Source organism: Rhinopithecus roxellana, chromosome 19 (assembly GCF_007565055.1).
Source record: "Rhinopithecus roxellana isolate Shanxi Qingling chromosome 19, ASM756505v1, whole genome shotgun sequence".
Classification (NCBI taxonomy): domain Eukaryota; kingdom Metazoa; phylum Chordata; class Mammalia; order Primates; family Cercopithecidae; genus Rhinopithecus; species Rhinopithecus roxellana.
Genome location: NC_044567.1, coordinates 65,669,245 through 65,688,472, shown reverse-complemented (window position 1 = coordinate 65,688,472; position 19,228 = coordinate 65,669,245). Strand labels below are relative to the sequence as shown.

At 41.1% G+C, this 19,228-nt stretch overlaps 2 protein-coding genes across 16 annotated transcripts in view; one reads left to right on the top strand and one right to left on the bottom strand.

Annotated features, from left to right (window-relative positions):
• TTC19 (tetratricopeptide repeat domain 19) overlaps positions 1-19,228 on the top strand; it is a 49,439-nt gene that overhangs the window by 26,839 nt on the left and 3,372 nt on the right. For 2 of the 3 annotated variants that reach the window (XM_010387745.2, XM_010387747.2), the window contains exons 8-10: positions 1,241-1,395; positions 2,732-2,894; positions 3,567-4,965. In XM_010387745.2, coding sequence (XP_010386047.1) covers positions 1,241-1,395; positions 2,732-2,894; positions 3,567-3,700 — 452 coding nt within the window. In that variant the 3' untranslated portion in view covers positions 3,701-4,965. Of the gene's footprint in view, positions 1-1,240; positions 1,396-2,731; positions 2,895-3,566; positions 4,966-19,228 lie in introns of those variants that run through there. The other variant, XM_010387746.2, reaches the window with a different exon arrangement.
• NCOR1 (nuclear receptor corepressor 1) overlaps positions 6,287-19,228 on the bottom strand; it is a 192,674-nt gene continuing 179,732 nt past the window's right edge. For 7 of the 13 annotated variants that reach the window (XM_010387748.2, XM_030923276.1, XM_030923272.1 and 4 more), the window contains 4 exons: positions 18,033-18,086; positions 17,031-17,252; positions 11,021-11,200; positions 8,107-8,652 (listed from right to left, as the gene is read on the bottom strand). In XM_010387748.2, the coding sequence (XP_010386050.2) occupies positions 8,465-8,652; positions 11,021-11,200; positions 17,031-17,252; positions 18,033-18,086 (644 nt within the window). In that variant the 3' untranslated portion in view covers positions 8,107-8,464. Of the gene's footprint in view, positions 8,653-11,020; positions 11,201-17,030; positions 17,253-18,032; positions 18,087-19,228 lie in introns of all 13 variants that reach the window. The other 6 variants (XM_030923270.1, XM_030923273.1, XM_030923279.1 and 3 more) reach the window with 2 other exon arrangements.

Here is a 19,228-nt window from a genome sequence, read left to right as displayed (position 1 = left end):
TAAGTGATAGAAGCAAGCTGCACTTTTTTTCTAAATGGGAACGTATTAGAAAAGTCTCATTTTAGTAACATAGTCTTCCTTAAACTCTGTATGCCACTTGTAGATTTCTGAAAATTGAAGACATGGAAGGGAAAGGGTTTGGTATGAACGACAGCTTTGCTGGCAAATAAACCCAACTGAACATATTCAGTTGGGTGTCTACTAATTTGTTACCTAAGATTATCTAAGGTAACCTCTTTTTCTAGTCTTTTATTATGTGAACATTTACCTCCTGCTGAGTTGTTTGCAGAATTTCCATATAATCTTGCTTATGAACATTTCTACGTTATTTGTATCATCTTTTAGAAGTCTTACCCAGGTTGATATAGGTTACTGTTATGATCTATGTCTCCAATTCTTCGTATGTGGCATTAGGTATTTTAAACTTGTTCTTTTTCAGACATCGTATAGTCAATTCTTGAATGTGTTGAGAGGTGCTATGTCATTGTAAGCTTTATTCTTCTTCTTAGCTTGTTTCAATTTTACCTTGAATTTTTTTTTTTTTTTTTTTGAGACAGTGTCTTGTCACCCAGGCTGGAGTGCAGTGGTGTGATCTCGGCTCACTGCAAGCTCCGCCTCCTGGGTTCACGCCATTTTCCTGCCTCAGCCTCCTGAGTAGCTGGGACTGCAGGCGCCCGCCACCTCGCCCGGCTAAATTTTTTTTTTTGGTATTTTTAGTAGAGACGGGGTTTTACCATGTTAGCCAGGATGGTCTCCCATCTCCTGACCTTGTGATCCACCGGCCTTGGCCTCCCAGAGTGCTGGGATTATAGGTGCGAGCCACTACGCCTGGCCTTTACCTTGAATTCTTTAAATTCGGCTTGTGACTTTGCACTTTAGGATTCTGAGTGTTCTCTGTCTTCTTCCTGCATTGTTTCTCTTATACCTTACAGATTTTTCATTGGCCTTGACTTTTTGTTGTTAACTCATTCTTCTTTATCTTCATTTGCTTCTGCTGAATATTATTTGTTTCAAACTAAAAATAACATTCCACATTTTAATTAATGTGTGGACTCTTAATCTACTTAAAATGTGGGGTGAAGTTCCATGATTCCAACTAGTTTGGAATAGGTCGCTTAACTGGATGTTAATCCACCTACTTTGTCCCCTAAGTGACATGTGGGTCCCATTCTGCTGACATATTTGTGGGTCCTGGTAACAACAATTTGGGTAGATTTGCTGATTCCTCTTTTCTCCTTAGTGGAAGAGAAAGCCAATACCCACCTCCTCTTGGGCATGTGCTTAGATGCCTGTGCTCGCTACCTTCTGTTCTCCAAGCAGCCATCACAGGCACAAAGGATGTATGAAAAAGCTCTGCAGATTTCTGAAGAAATACAAGGAGAAAGACACCCACAGGTAAGGGAGGAAAACACAGAAGAGGGAATATAAAACAAAGGTTTCAAAATTGAAGGGTGTGAAATGTCACACTCATTGGTAACAGGATCAGCAGATGGTCTTAGAACCTCCTTTCTCCCCAGTCTACTTATTTTCTTACCACCAGCACCCTCACCCCAACTACTTGTTTCAGAAAGGATTTGGGACTAGTTATCAGTTAACTAGGTCTGCCCAGAACTTTTCGCGTGATCCATGGTTTGCACAACAGAGCAACCTTTCTACAAGGCAGGACTGGTCAGGCTTCAATGGACAGGGCACAGTATTTCAGAGTGGGGTCTGTAGATACTCCCATTAGAAGCTTATGGGGAACAGTTTACTACACAAATATCCTTGCCTCCCTTACCCCACGGTTAAAATGGCAGGAGGTGAGGGAAGGAACAAGGGATCACATTAAAAACACTTGTAAACCATTGGCATATTGTAGAATTTAAGTATAACGTGTAAAGCTCTGTGTTAGAACACTAAACACATTGAATTGAAATCATCTCTTTGGGTCTCCCCTCCATCCAAATAAGTTCTTAGATGTAAGGAGTGCATTGCTTTGTCTGTGAATGCTCGCTACCCCCAATATAAGACATAACTATTTTAACTGAATGTGTCCCAAGGCTGGGGTACATGGGCAGGGTGAGTAATATGTTTTGGAAGAAAACGGGGGTTGAGCTATGAATTATCTCCATGAAAGAGATTTATGACTTATTATGAAGAGTCCCTTGGTGAGGAATAATAAACAAGCAAGCACAGAATTCAGATCTCCAAGTACTAGGGTCAGGGGGGCTTAAAGCATGGCATCAGTGGGAAAGTAGGTATGGAAGTCTACCTGTTACAGTAGCCAGATTAAAAAAAACTTACACTGGGCATCTTCCTAAAATAGATGGTATGTTTCTTGTTTTTGATAAGCCTCAGGGTTATCAGCAGGAACAACATAATACAGTGGGGTTCTAGAGGCAATCATACCATACGAGGCTGCCTTCTCAAAGTTGCTCAGCCTTAAATGAGATCATATGCATAGCATCTTGCTGTTGTTTTTCATTTGGTATTTCTAATTGGGTAATTAGTTGGATTAATACGTAGAGTTTCATAATTTCCAGATTTGTATTTCCCAGAAGGTCGAACTAACATTCTCCACTGTACAGTGTGATTACCAAATGCCCACAAATTTGTTAAAGGCTGGTATCCCTCATCTTTTGTGGAATCCTAGGAAAGATGAAATCTTATGTATTCAGAGTTGGATGCACTCCACATTAAAGTTCTGTGCAGGCATGTTTTTAAAGAAACAACTTTTTTCTTTTCCATATAGACCATTGTGCTGATGAGTGACCTGGCTACTACCCTGGACGCACAGGGCCGCTTTGATGAGGCCTATATTTATATGCAAAGGGCATCAGATCTGGCAAGACAGATAAATCATCCTGAGCTACACATGGTACTCAGTAATCTAGCTGCAGTTTTGATGCACAGAGGTAGGTAGCAATGGAAACTGAACTGACTTGCTTTAAGGGAGGGATGTCACTGGATTGATAAATTTGTGAAATGGTATGTAGGGAGGGCAAGGGCCAACAAAGAAACATGTAAAATAAAAGGCTGGTTGAATGGCAGAAAAAGAAGGTATTAATTAGGTTGAAGTACTGTTGTGCTCAATTCACATAACTTCTGCAGACCTGCAGTAGCCTGTCAAACCCCATCAAGCTGGAGAAAACCTTGCAATGATAGTACCTCACGTCAGTAGTGCTTTACGGATTTCTAAATGTGTTCAGTTACAATGTGTTTCTCACAGAGTGCTGGTGAAGCTTGTATGACAGGAAGTATCAGTTTGACAGACATTTCTTAGTGTCAGCACACTATACCTATCATTTTCAGAAACCTGGGGTGACAGGTGTATTACACATACCACCATTCATGAAATCTTTGGCTCATCAAAGGCCTCAAGATATACTGGAAAGGACTGTAAAGAATCCCCCAGCATTCAGTGGAGTTCCAGCCTATCAGATGGGGATGAAATGAGGCAGCACCAGCCTGTCACTTCATAAACACACAGTAAATTAGCCCTATATCCACATTAGTGCTGTCTCTTCAGAATCACCTGGAAATCATACACTTTCTTCTTACTGTCCCTTCTCTCTGGGTTATTTTAGAACGATATACACAAGCAAAAGAGATCTACCAGGAAGCACTGAAGCAAGCAAAGCTGAAAAAAGATGAAATTTCTGTACAACACATCAGGGAGGAGTTGGCTGAGCTGTCAAAGAAAAGTAGACCTTTGACTTAAATTCTGTCAAGCTCTAAATCCATTTTTGTGTAGGGAGAATAATGTCTAGCAATGCAGAAGAATAGCTGTCATTCCTGTCTCTGTGGCACCCAAATCAATGGCTTAAATCTGTCGTTTTTGATATTCAGGTTTCCTCAATTTAGCCTTAGTGAAGGGGGAGTTGTATACACTGCCATTTTTGTATTTTAAAGGAAAAATGACTTTCATTCACAACTGATTATGATCTTTCAGGACTGCTGTCAAGTGATGCTTTCAGTTGTAACACGTGACTTGGTGCTGTCCCTACTGGTCTAAGTAGAACTACAGATTAATATGGGCTGGCGTTCCTGTGGGCTGTGGGTGTGGTGATTCAGCCTGGCATTTCTACTATAAGTTTTTGGTCTCTTGATTTGCTGCCCTCTCTTCTCTTACTTTATCAATATCTGGCAAACTAACCAGAATTACCTTCGTCATGGCAAAGGGGGATTATGGTGAATTGTTCTTATAATCTGTTTCATGAAGCACAGTATGGAATTTAATGCGTAAAAAAGGAAAATATCTTAGTTTGCTACCAGCATCCAGCATGAAGTTTTAAAGTGGGGATTAAGCACATGACAGTATAGCATCCATTTGAATTTAAATAAAAGTGAACCATATGTATCTTGTTATATAAAACTAAAAGTGGGGGTGGGCTAGAAAGAACGATGTAACCTTTTGTCTACGTTATCTGAACGCTCTACTTCCTTTGCAGCCTTAGTCACACAACTGAGTCATCTCAAGTACTCTTTAAGGACACAGCCCAGGCTGTTCTGAGTCAGAATAGGCCCCTACAGGTATATTTTAAAACTCTTCGTAATTCTGATGTGTACTGCTGCTATAGTTGAACTACTGTGACCTGGATCTTAGTCCTAGCCTTTTTGCTTTTGCAATTTCAGTATTTTCGTCTCTAAACTAAGGAAACACTGGGATTCTTTCTTAGCTGTGGGAGAAGGTATTCGGTTAGATGACTTTGAATGAATAGACTGCTGTGCTGGAAGAGCTTTGCCACACTGCCTCAAAGTATGTAAAGATACATAGGTGGATGCTCTTACCGCAGCAGTCGTATGAGTACATTTTTAGCCATTTACCTAAGGAAAAAGACAGTTTTTCTAGGTACCATGAAGGAAGACTGACCCTGTTGGTATGCCTGTGGGGGTGGGATGTGAGTGGGACTGATAAACTGATATTTTTGGTTCGTATGTACATACTGGAAGAATCTTTTCATAATAAATGAGACTATACAACAAGATTGTATGTATCCCAGTAATCTTTGCATTTCTCACAAAAAAAAAAAAAAAAAAAAAATTCCTGAAGAATAAAAACACCGGAAACCTGGAGGTCCAAATCCTCAGGGATTAGACTAAAACTAGAGTTTTGTATGTTGCAGATGTAAATTTCTTCCTATTTTCTGTCTAATCTCATATTTACCATCCAGCTAATGCCATTTATCAATATCAAGTCTAGCTCAGAGAGATAAGATACAATATAAATCAGACTGAGTTTCAGTAGAAACCAGTATTAACATATGGTGATTTCTTAAAAAAATTAATGTCAACCATTCACCTTTTTGCATTGAGAATGTTTTTACCTTTTCACAACTGCAGAGGTTACTGAAAGGTTTTTCATTCCAAGTTTTATTTATTTATTAATTTTAAATCATCCACAGTGACTCAGTGGTCTGGTTGTTGGAAACACTAGGAGTTTTCAGGACAGTCTCTTCATGTGGGTGTTCTCATTACAGTTCATTTGCACTGTTGTAAAATAAGGTACTGAAGCAAAAGGAGGACTGATTTCCTTTACTGATTGTTCTAAATTCAAAAGTGAATTGGTTAAAATCATGTAATTAAATTTTTTGAACTGTCCAGTGGTCACTGGAGTTTTCAGGGCATAGATATTTTTAAAATAGAATCACTCAGTGTACCAAAATTAAATCATTATGAAATTTCTAATCATAAACATGCACTGGAAAATTGGCTGTCAGAATACTTCTATGAAGAGTATTAGGAAGACCTTAATTTAGTTCTGGGTGCTAAAAAATCACGTGTAAGGATATAGTGTCAGAACAGTGAAATCTAAGTCTACAAAGAATATCATGCCTTTGTTTGCAGTGAACCTCAGTAAGTTGTCAGTGCTGCTCTGTGCTGTGCTTACCACTTAAATCATGATAAGGTGAACCTCCATAGGTAAGCCATGTGAGACTTCTGTCCTTTCATTTATTTTGAACCAAGAACTGTTACTAGATTTTAACTGTCATTCTGAGATTTCTTCTCCAGGTGATGGTAAATAAAGTAATACGCACATGTATTATGATGAGGATGGAGTGAGTGGTTCACAGCAGCTCACCTTCGGGTCCTCAAGTGGAACTGCAAGAGTAACAAGTTAGGCTCTGATCTGACATGTTCTCAGAAACTATACAGTTGACCTTCAAATAATGCAGGAGTTAGGGGCATAGACCTCCTAAGTATAAAAAATCCACATCTAACTTTGACTCCTCCAAAACTTAACTACTCATAGCCTACTGTTGACCAGAAGTCTTACGGATAACATAGTCGATTGACACATATTTTGTATATGTATTATATACTGTATTCTTACAATAAAGTAAGCTAGAGAAGAGAAAATGTTATTAAGATTATAAGGAAGAGAAAATATATTTACTATTCATTAAGTGGAAGTGGATCATCATGAAGGTCTTCATCCTCATCATCTTCATGTTGAGTAGGCTGAGGATGAGGAGGGGTTGGTCTTGCTATCTTGGGTGGCAGAGGTGGAAGAAAATCCGTGTATAAGTGGACCCACACAGTTCAAACCCGTGTTGTTCAAGGGTCAACTGTATTCTGACTCAGAATAGCTTAAGACCCTCAGGGTCATAGAAAAATACCATCATAATCTCTTTTATGGTAGGTTGGCAATATAAATTATTAACAAATTATAAAATATTACCAGTACCTGAAAAGAAAAATTCAGCAGAAAACTGTGAAGTGGAACATTTAGTCACTGTTTGTCATTCATTTTGAAATTTTTATGTGTTTACATATATCTATTGTAAATATACCAACTTTCCAAGTACTAGGAACGCCTGATCTAAAGTTTGTGTTGGGGACCTCAGGTATACAGAAGTGGAACAGGGACAGGAGTGAAAGCTTTGACTGGAGACAAATGTGGGCTTATGGCCTATCTCTGTCACTCATTTAACTGTATGGGCAAAGTACTAAACCTGTGTCTTCATCTGTAACATAGGGATTAGACACTAGTGATAGGAGGGTCTTGGTCAGTAGCTAATCACAGAGCTGCTTCCTTAAAAGCCTTGAGTACTTTTGTTTAAAAGTCTAGATCTACTTGAAAGTCTGTAAAGTACTAATTTTTATCATCTTGAGAGATCTATTTCTCCCCTTTCCAGTTACCGGTGGCATTCTCCCAAAACTTAGTATCTATATGTTATGGAAAGATAATTAAATGCTATGATAAAATGTATGAAAAAAACTTTAAAATTCAGCAAGCAATTCTTAATGAAAGATACAACTGGCCCTCTAGTACCATAATTAGTTTAGAATTCAGTCTTTTAAATTATTTGCACCTTGAGAATCTGTGAAATGAAAACATTTAACAGTAAACTCTTATCCCAAGGAAGCAAAGTGAGAGTAAGTGCTGGTCCATAGCGATGGGGAAAAGGGCTGTGTTCACCATGAGTTTTTCAGGATACAGCACAAAGCACATCTAAATACTACACAGATCATTATCTTTTAACCCAACCAATCATATATATCAAACTAAGGGAAAAATATGTAAGCTTTTCCTTTGGAACCTGAGACACCAGGAGCCTTAAACCACAAATAATCTACTGTAGCTATGGACAGGGTAGTCAAATTTATTTCAAAACAAAAGCTTTGTTGGGCTGCATCAAATGCAGGAGAAAAGGAATACTTAGGGGCATGGTTAAATTACCAGTGTGCATAACAGTGAGGTATGCCTCAAATAAGCCTTTAAAACTTTATAAACTGAACTAGAACATACCCATGCAGTAATATTTTTTCAGTGCTACTAATGAAAAAAAAAAAAAAATTAAAGCCTGCACTGGAAATTTACAATATGGCAGAATTTGTTACTTCTACCTTCTGACCCTAACGTACAGATTTTATGACAGGGTCTGTGTTAAAAATCTAAACATTTTCACAAGATTTTAAACATCACTGGAAAGCTGAATTTAGAGGAAACAAAATCAGATAAAAGTACAATGCCCGTGACAGCCAACATTATGTAACTGGGCTGTATGAGGTTGTTTAGAAGGCTAGGGTTAAAAAGATAGACAAAAAGATTTTTAAAAATCACCCCCAAAGTTGATGCGCTGATTTGAACATAAGTACACCAGATACTACAGCAAGGGGATATACACTGCAAAAAGGTCATCTATTTACAGAAGAGTGATTTAAAGACATTATGGTTTTCTTTACAAACAGATGTAAGAACAGGAACTGTCCACTTTTTAAAAACTCTACATCTCAACCCTCCACTATTATTATAGTCCACTGAATTGCCTGTGTCAAAGGCAGTTTTTTGTATGGTTTTTTCCCATGTGACTCTCCAAATGAATTTCCATCATTTCTTCATCAATCTGTGGGCTGGCTCTCCTGAAAAGTCTCAGGGAGTAAGTCATAGGAGGGCAGGTTTTTGACCTGCTACTAAAAATTAAACCACCAAAAACTAGAGATCCCTCTCCTGCACCCTGTTCCCCTCACTTTGTGCAGTTCAGTCATCACTATCCGACAGGGTCTCGTACTGTGCTGAGAGCAGTGGGGCAGGCTCTCGCTCCCAGATCCTGTTCTGTTGGTGAGGAGCTGCTTGGTTCACAGCAGAGGGAGCACATGCAATCGGTGTTGGTGGAGTACTGCTGAGCATCCGCATAGTCAGAGGGTTATAAGGAAACTGAGTTGAGCCTGACAAAAGAAAAATTAGGTTTTTATTGTCATGAGCATAACTGCTACTTTATCCAATCCAACTTTTGTAGGATGGAGTAGAATAGAATTGTTCTAAAATGGTCATGTGACACCATGAAAGCAAAATGAATACAACATGGAAGGGCCAAAGTCTCACCACTTAAATCCTAGCCAATGATATGCAGCAGTCAGTGCGGGTCCAAAAAAGCAGAGCAACATGAATAGCATATGATTGAGGGCTGTTGAGCCCAGAAGAGAAAGCCCAGGCTAGATTTTTAGTTAAGTCTATAACTATCAGGTGTTTCCATGGAGAATCCAAGTTGTACTATTGAGTATTAAGCTCTAATTGAAACAGAGTCAGGTTATACCAAGAGCTTTCTTAACTCTTAAAGAGAAATGCAAGAGTACAGTTCTCAACAACAGACAAGTACCCAGGAACATCTGCAGACTGAGGGGCAGCAGGATGCGTGTCATCTGCTGAATCTCACTGGGCAGATTTTAAAGTATACAAGATTGAGAAATGAGGTAATTAATGAAAACTGCTACCCTTCATCAGTTTCTAGATGTTTAATTGTCCCCAGAAAGCCTCCTACAGCTTAAGAAAACGCAAAAACAGGCCAGGTGCAGTGGCTCACACCTGTAATCCTAGCACTTTGGGAGGCCGAGGCGGGTGGATCACCTGAGGTCGGGAGTTCGAGGCTAGCCTGACCAACATGGAGAAACCCTGTCTTACAAAATTAGCCAGGCGTGATGGCGCATGCCTGTAATCCCAGCTAGTTGGGAGGGTAAGGCAGGAGAATCGCTTGAACCCAGGAGGTGGAGGTTGCAGTGAGCCAAGATAGCACCATCGCACTCCAGCCTGGGCAACAAGAGTGAAACTCCGTCTCAAAAAACAAAAACATAAAACATAACCATTTCATCAAATAATAAATCTCATGTATGGTCTAATTAATTCTTCCCTAAGAGAGATTTGAGAAGCCGCAACCACTAGTCTAGGCTATAAGCTTTCAAACTCGAACACAACCACTTTGCATGTGGCATGAGTTTTATAATGCAAAAGGCTGATATAATTTATATATGTCTTAAGGGGCAGGGCACATTTCAGATTTTTTTCAGTGACATATTTGTATTTAATCCTAAGGAAAAGATGGCTTATAATTCTCTGAGACTCTAAAATTCATAATATCCCAATTTTATTTTAAAAGTCTGTTGCTTTTTAAAGCTACCATGATCATAGTTATTATTTACATTTTTTTAAGTTTACAAATAGGCACCAAATAGAAAATAATGAGTGTCCTGGAGTATTGTTTTTCATCAGTTTGTGTAAAGGTAGTGAATGTACAGAGAGATGACGGCTTTTTTTGTTTTTGTTAAGATGGAGTCTCATTTTGTTGCCCAGGATGGAGTGCAGCGGCACAAGCTCACTTCACTGCAGTCTCCACCTCCCAGGTTCAAGCGATTCTCCCACCTCAGGCACCTGAGTAGCTGAGATTACAGACACATACCACTGCACCCGGCTTACTTTTGTATCTTTAGTAGAGACGGCGTTTCACCATGTTGGCCAGGCTGGTCTCAAACTCCTGACCTCAAGTGATCCGCCCACCTCAGCCTTCCAAAATGCTGGGATGACAGGCGTGAGCCATCGTGCCTGGCCAGATGATGGCTTTTTAAACTAGTCTTCTCATTTCTAATTTTGATTTCTTAGTATTTACCCTTCATATTGGTATCTTAGAGAAAGTAAGTTCTCTTAGAAGTGGCATGGGTACATTCAGGTACAGTTCTCAAAGTAACTAAAACCACCTTATTTGCTTTGCAAATGTTCACTACCAGTGTAATACAGAAGTGAGGAGAATGGCTGAGATTATTTTTTCATAGCTCTTCCTCTGTTTATGGCAATCAGGCTTTGCATTCTAAAAATGTTTCAGGTTATATGTGCATATTCTGGGCGTGTGCATTGGTTGATGCCTGTAATATGCTTTGGGAGGCCAAAACAGAAGGAATGAGTTCAGGAGTTCGAGACCAACCTGGGCAACGTAGTGAGACCTTGTCCCTACAAAAAAATGTAAAAAAAAAGGAAAAATTAGCCAGGTATGGTTGTGCACACCTCTAGTCCCAGCTAGAGGATCACCTGAGCCTCAGAGGTCGAGGCTGCAGTGAACCATAATCATACCATTGCATTCCAGCCTGGGTGACAGAGCGAGACCCCTCAAAAAAATATTTCTGTTCTGGAAAGTGAAACCTACTAATGATACAGAAATGGGAATATAGGTTTCCAAATTAGAAGAGTTGCTGAATTCTGAAGAACTAATAACCAAGACATTGATATTACTGCTTTGTCTCATTTTCTAAGTTAAAGCAGGCTCCTTACCTGTTGAAGACGGCCTGTCTTCCCAGGCCCACCCTGGCGTCTGCCTATGGTAATCCCCTTCTGAATGTACAGAGGAGACTGAAGAAGGCCGTTCGGTTCCTAAGTAGCCTTGCCCAGGGATAGGAGATTTAGATTTCCTGCTGTTTGACTTGCTGATCAGCTTTGGTTTGCAAACTCCTCCTAAAAGTGAAATTCAAGTTAAAGTATTAATATATTAAGTTCTCAAAATGCTAATGATTATATAGTGCTAAATGAAAAAAGCAGAATGGGAACACAGAGATTCCAGATCCTGGTACTCAATGAAATAAAACACTGCAGGCATACTTCAGAGATACTGAGGGTTCAGTAAGTCACAATTATTTTGCTGGTGGATGGTCTTGCCTCCATGTTGATGGCTGCTGACTAAACCTGCATGGTGGCTGCCAAAGGCTGGGGTGGCTGTGGCAATTTATTTTCCTTTCATGAAAGATTTATTTGTAACATGCAGTGATTGCATTTTAGCCACAGTAGAACTTTCAAAATTGGAGTCGATCCCTCAAACCCTGCTTTATTAACTGGTTTATGTAATGTAGTATTCCAAATCCTTTGCTGTCATTTCAACAATGTTCACAGCATCTTCAGGGGAAGATTCAATCTCAAGAAACCACTTTCTTTTTTTTTTTTTTTTTTTTTTTTGAGACGGAGTCTTGCTCTGCCACCCAGGCTGGAGTGCAGTGGCCGGATCTCAGCTCACTGCAAGCTCCGCCTCCCGGGTTTACGCCATTCTCCTGCCTCAGCCTCCCGAGTAGCTGGGACTACAGGCGCCAGCCACCTCGCCCGGCTAGTTTTTTGTATTTTTAAGTAGAGACAGGGTTTCACCGTATTAGCCAGGATGGTCTCGATCTCCTGACCTCGTGATCCGCCCGTCTCGGCCTCCCAAAGTGCTGGGATTACAGGCTTGAGCCACCGCGCCCGGCCAAGAAACCACTTTCTTTGCTTATCCCTAAGAAGCAACTCATCCATTTCAAGTTTGATGATGAGATTGCAGCAATTCAGATACATCTTCAGGCTCCACTACTAGTTCTAGTTCTCTTGTTATTTCTTTTTCTTTTTTTTTTTTTTTTTTTTTTTTTTTGAGACGGAGTCTTGCTCTGTCACCCAGGCTGGAGTGCAGTGGCCGGATCTCAGCTCACTGCAAGCTCCGCCTCCCGGGTTCACGCCATTCTCCTGCCTCAGCCTCCCGAGTAGCTGGGACTACAGGCGTCCGCCACCTCGCCCGGCTAGTTTTTTGTATTTTTAGTAGAGACGGGGTTTCACCGTGTTAGCCAGGATGGTCTCGATCTCCTGACCTCGTGATCCGCCCGTCTCGGCCTCCCAAAGTGCTGGGATTACAGGCTTGAGCCACCGCGCCCAGCCTCTTTTTTCTTTTTTAAGGCAGGGTCTCACCTCTGCTGCCCAGGGTGCACTGCAGTGGTGCAATCACGGCTTACCAGCTCACTAAAGCCTCAACTTCTTGGTCTCAAGCACTCCTCCCACCTCAGACCCAAGTAGCTGGGACTGCAGGTGCGTACCACCACACCCGGCTACTGTTTAAAATTTTTGCAGAGATGGGGTCTCACTATGTTGCCCAGGTTGGTCTCAAACTCCTGGGTTCAAGTGATTCTACTGCCTCAGCCACCCCAAAGTGCTGGGAGTACAGGCATGAGCCATCATACCCAGCCTCTCTTGCTATTTCTACTACACCTGCAGTGACTCCCTCCACTGACGCCCTCCCAAGTTATCCATGGGAGTTAGAATCATCTTTTTCCAAACTCCTGTTAATGTTGATACTCTTAACTCCGCCCAAGAATTACAAATGTCTTTAATAGCATCTAAAATGGTGAATCCTTTTCAGAAGGTTTTCAGTTTGCTTTGCTCAGATCCATCAGAGGAATCACTATGGCAGCTATTGCCTTATGAAATGTATTTCTTAAATAATAAGACTTGAAAGTAGAAATTACTCTTTGATCCATGGGCTGCAGAATGGATGTTGTGTTAGGCGTAAAAACAACATTCATCTCCTTGAACCTTTCCATCAGAGCTCTTGGGTGACTAAGTGGATTATTAATGAGCAGTATTGAAAATCTTTTTTTTTCTAAGCAGTAGGTCTGAACAGTGGGCTTAAAATATTCAGCAAGCCATTCTGTAAACACATGCTGTCATCTAGGCTTTGTTCTGTTTCTAGAGCACAGGTAAGTAGACCGAGCATAATTCTTAAGTGCCCTAGGATTTTCAGAATGGTAAAGGAGTGCTGGCTTCAACTTCAAGTCACCATCTGCATTAGCCCCTAACAAGAGAGTCAGCCTGTATTTTGACGTTTTGGACTCTTCCAGTAGAAGGCTGTTTTGTTTACATGGAGGATCTGTTGTTTAATGTAGTCACCTTTATCAGTGATCTTAGCTAGGTCTTCTGAGTAACTTGCTGCAACATCTTCATCAGCACTTTCTCCCTCCCTCACCTTGCACTTTTATGTTATGGAGACGGCTTCTTCAGCCTCTGAACCGGCCTCTGCTAGCTTCAGCCTTCTCGTCTGTGGCTTCCTCACCTCTCTAAGCCTTCAGAGAATTGAAGAGTTAGGGCTTGGATTAGGATTAGGTTTTGGCTTAAGGGAATGTTGTGGCTGGCTTGGTTTTCTATCCAGACCACTAAAACGTTCTGTGTATCACAAAACACTGTTTTGCTTTATTACCATTTGTGTGTTCACTGGAATAGCACTTTCAATTTCCTTCAAAAACTTTTCCTTTGCATTCACAATTTAGCTAATTGTTTGGCGCATGAGGTCTAGTTCTCAGCCTGTCTTGGCTTTCAACATGCCTTTCTCACTAAGCTTAATCATTTCTGACTTTTCATTTCAAGTGACAGACTTGTGATTCTTCTTTTCACCTGAACACTTAGAAGCCATTGTAGGGTTATTAACTGTCCAAATTTGAATATTGTTGTGTGTCAGGGAATAAGGAAGCCAGAAAAGGAGAGAGACAGGGAACAACCAGTCAGTGGAGGAGTCAGGACACACACCACCTTTATGGGTTGTTTGCCATCTTATATGGGCGCTGCTCATGGTGCCCCAAAACAATTACGATAGTAATATCAAAGATCACTGATCACCATCACACAGATAATAATCATGAACAGGTCTGAAATATTGTGAGAATTACCAAAATATGACACAGAGACACAAAGGAGAGCACATGCTATTAAAAAAATACTGCTGATAGACTTGCTTGACGCAGGGTTGCCACAAACCTTCAGTTAAAAAAAAAAAAAAATTAAAGCACAATAAAACAAGGTATGCTTGTATTTAGAAGAAAGCCAGAATTTCACTTGTAACAATCAAAACAAAAAACAAGGGTCATCCTCCTGCCATTAAAATGTGGTAATTAAGGAATTGAAATTTCTGGAACATCAAGGCTTCTTTACTGGCCTCAGAGTACAGAAACTGCTTAAGAAAGAAGGCAGGGTGACAAAAATCATACTTCACTAATGACCAACCCCCCTTCCCAACTGGAGTTAATACACCACACAAAGAAATATGTAAAGGAAAAACTGCAGAACAAAGCTTCTTCATGCTACTACAGGACTTGAGCAGAGGCTCAGCAAGTTTTGATAGCCCTTTTGGATTTTCCACACTGTGTAGCTGATTAACTCGGCAGAAGTTCACAGAACTGAGACACCTCTGACTGTGCTCTAAAAGAAAATATCAAAAAGAGCTCAGAAGAGATCAGAGCCCAGGTCACCATCAAACTTTTTCCTCAGCCGCAGCAAAACAATTTCACACTGCCCCAAATTCCTATACAACTAGTACAATTGTAATTGCCTATGTCACCAGTCTTATAACCTTAAAACATACACATTTAAAGCCAATAAAACTTGGAAGGTAAGAACAGAAAGAGGAAGATGATCCTCATTTTTCAGAGGAGGAAGTACACTGATAAGGTCTTAAAGTTAACATGTATAGTTTTTTTTTTTTTTAAAGATCTCTAATCTCTTTAATATTTTTCTTAACCATAGTGAGATAGATCTTTTGCTTGATGATAACAGAAAAATAAATCTAAGCTAAAACAGAAATACTTGCGCCGGGCGCGGTGGCTCAAGCCTGTAATCCCAGCACTTTGGGAGGCCGAGACGGGCGGATCACGAGGTCAGGAGATCAAGACCATCCTGGCTAACACGGTGAAACCCCGTCTCTACTAAAAATACAAAAAAACTAGCCGGGCGAGGTGGTGGGCGCCTGTAGTCCCAGCTACTCTGGAGGCTGAGGCAGGAGAATGGCGTAAACCCGGGAGGCGGAGCTTGCAGTGAGCTGAGATCCGGCCACTGCACTCCAGCCTGGGAGACAGAGCGAGACTCCGTCTCAAAAAAAAAAAAAAAAAAAAAAAAAAACAACAACAAAACAAAAATAGAAATACTGCTCAACTTCAGATAATTTTTTTTTTTTTTTTTTTGAGACAGAGTCTCGCTCTGTCGCCCAGGCTAGAGTGCAGTGGCACAATCTCCGCTCACTGCAACCTCGGTGTCTCGGGTTCACACCATTCTCCTACCTCAGCCTCCCAAGTAGCTGGGACTACAGGCGCCCGCCACCTCGCCCGGCTAGTTTTTTGTATTTTTTAGTAGAGATGGGGTTTCACCGTGTTAGCCAGGATGGTCTCGATCTCCTGACCTTGTGATCCGCCCGTCTCGGCCTCCCAAAGTGCTGGGATTACAGGCGTGAGCCACCGTGCCCGGCCAACTTCAGATAATTTTTAAAAGCACAAGAGATATTAGTTCTCAAAATATTAAGGAAAAGGTTATAAGATTAAAGCTTAGGATCATTATGGTTTTTTTGTGTGCTTGTTTTTAACAGAATGTATAAAATCTCATTCTAGCAACTCTTTTCTGGCTATCCAGAGACATATCTGACACAATGCTTACCAGATAGAAGCATTAGCATTCTGGATGATGGGCTCTGAAGAACTGTTTCTTTTTCTTCCCTTTTTTCCTACTCTTTTTTTCTTTTTTGAGACAGGGTCTCACTTTGTCACCTGGGCTGGAGTGCAGTGGCACAATCGCGGCTCACTGCAACCTCCACCTCCTGGGCTCAAGTGATCTTCCTACCTCGGCCCCCACAAGTAGCTGGGACTACAGGCGTGAGCCACCACACCCAATTAATTTTTGTAATTTTTGTAGAGATGGGGTTTTCACCATGTTGCCCAGGCTGGTTTCAAACTCCTAAGCTCAAGTGATCCACCCAACTTAGCCTCCCAAAGTGCTATGATTACACCTTTTTTCCTACTCTTTTCTATGGCTTATGATTTATTTTATTTTATTTTATTTTATTTTAATTTTACTGTGTGTGTGTGTGTATGTATGTGTATGTATGTACGTATGTATTTTGAGACAGAGTTTCACTCTGTTGCCAGGCTGGAGTGCAGTGGCGTGACCTCGGCTTACTGCAACTTCCGCCTCTCGGGTTCGAGCGATTCTCCTGCCTCAGCCTCCTGAGTACCTGCCACCATGCCCAGCTAATTTTTGTATTTTTTGTAGAGATGGGGTTTCACCATGTTGGCCAGGATGGTCTCGATCTCTTGACCTCATGATCGGTCTGCCTCGGCCTCCCAAAGTGCTGGGATTACAGGCGTGAGCCACTGTGCCCGGCCGGCTTATGATTCTTTTATAGTAAACCTAATGTTTACAGTTAAATCACTTTTATTCAAAAACATATTTGTGTTATAATTACAATGTAGTATGTATAGATGAGGACTAGATGCAAACAAATGAAAAATGGACATCCCAGGAGGGTGACACTTAGGGTAAAAGTTTTCTTCCATTTCTGTTCATGTTACTATAATGTCTGGGTAGATTTTTAAAAACCTTTTTTAAGTAACTGAAACCCTAAGAGGTAACTCTGAGCACATAAAGACATAAATGAAATGTCTTAGTGATGCATCGGAGCTTGGGAAATAAACTGGCTTTTTTGGGGAAAAGCAGCAGAAAAGCAATAAAATGAAAGCTGTACCTGAATGAGGTGATGGGTCCCCTTCCTCTCTCCGTGTCTCACCACTGGTCACAACTGAGGTGTTGGCAGTACCAGGCACTACTCCCATAGGCTGGGACATGACAACTCCATGATCCTCAACTTTGTCATCAAAGCTTCCCATGAGAGCCTTTCTGATAATGTCTTCCAGCCCGAGATTGCTGGCAGGATCAGCAAAAGAATGGCCTCTAGAGCTAACTGAGCCTGAAAAAGAATCAAAAACATTTCCACTTATTTCTGAAAGGCCAATCAGGAAACAAACATGCACTGCCCCATCAGCCCACTGAATACACATAGCACTTGGCAAGTGACCTAGAACAATACCAGGACCCACCACACAGAGACCCTCTTTTTTTTTTTTTTGGAGACAGTCTCTGTCGCGCCCAGGCTGAAGTGCAGTGGTGTGATCTTTGCTCACTGCAACATCCGTCTCCCAGGTTCAAGGGATTCTCCCACCCCAGTCTCCCAAGTAGCTGGGACTACAGGCACCCACAACCACACCAGGCTACTTTTTTGTATTTTTAGGAAACGGGGTTTCACCATGTTGGTCAGGATGGTCTCGAACTCCCAACCTCAGGTGATCCACCTGCCTTGGCCTCCCAAAGTGCTGGGATTACAGGCGTGAGCCACTGCGCCCAGCCCAGAGACCATCTTAATCCACAAATAACTCCTTAAGGAAATTTGTTTCCCAAGTGAATCAGTCACACTAAGTTACTCAACAGTTTTCCCAGTTCCCTAGTTTCGACATTGTTCTTTAATATAGTTTCCATTCTTTTTGTTCATTTATCTTTTCAATAGGTATTTACTGGATCTCAGTTCCTTTGTGTGCTACTGGGTAAACCTTCCTTCACTAACTTATTTATTCATTTTTTCATATTAGAGCAGTCACTCCCCTGGTATACAGTTGGTACTCAGTACATATTTGTTGGACTGACTACTGCTGTGCCAATTTTGTATTGGTAAATAATGTCTTTTCAATCTTACCTGATGTAGTAACTGCTGGCAGATTAAAGATCTCAGTTCCTGGCTGAGCAGCTGCTATATTTAAGCAAACATTCAAGTTAATTAAGATGTGATAATCATATACACCAAACTAAAGTCTCAAAAAATTCCTATAATAAAGTTAATCTTTTTATTTTCCATGACCTCAACCTTTATTTTTCACCCATTAAGTGAAGATAAAATGGAAGAACTTTTTTTTTTTTTTTTTTTTTTTGAGACAGGGTCTCACTGTGTTGCCCAGGCTGTTTTTTAAAAGGAAATCAGGAAATAGGTAAGGTAGGAACATCAAAAGAAGAGCAATAAACTCTGTGCAGTGGTGCACTTCTAGTCCCCCACCTACTCAGGAGGCTGAGGCGGTAAGATTGCTTGAGCTCAGGAATTTGACGCCAGCCTGGGCAACACAGTGAGACTCTCCCAAAAAAGTAAATAAAGGAGCACTGTAACCCAGAAAAGGGAAAGGAACTTTGCACTGCTGGAGAAAAACAAACAGGAAAATGCTGTTCTCAGAACAGGAACCAAGGCTTTCTGATGAAGAAGAAACCTTGGACTCTGGGATGACCGCCACGAGTACCAACAGGTTTGAGGCAGCCTGGGATGTGATCCAGAGGAAAGCCACCACAGTGAATACTATGAAAATGACTGTGTTTCCCTGCATGGCTAACTGGAAACTCAGGATATTTGCTGGAAAAAACAAAAGACTCTGTTGATCCTTTTCATTCCTGCTGACTGTGCAACTTGTAATCTTCAGTTTGAATGCTAACAGCATAAGACCTGGGAACCACCTATAATAAAGCAGTGTGCCAGAAAGGGAAAGAATTTGGGACATAAATTGGTGTTTCCGTCATTCCCAACTTGATGCTAAGAATTTTAAAGAGAAAAAAAGAATGCAGAAAGCAAGTGGGTGGCCAAATGATATGTCCCGAAGAATGTGAAATTTCTTTTTTTTTTTTTTCCTTTGGGACGGTGTTGCATTGTCACCCAGGCTGGGGTGCAATGGCGTGATCTAGGCTCACTGCAACCTCTGCCTCCTGGGTTCAAGCAATTCTCCTGCCTCAGCCTCCTGAGCAGCTGGGATTATAGACCTCCACCACCACACCCAGCTAATTTTTGTATTTTTAGTAGAGACGGAGTTTCACCATTTTGGCCAGGCTGGTCTCGAATTCCTGACCTCAGGTGAT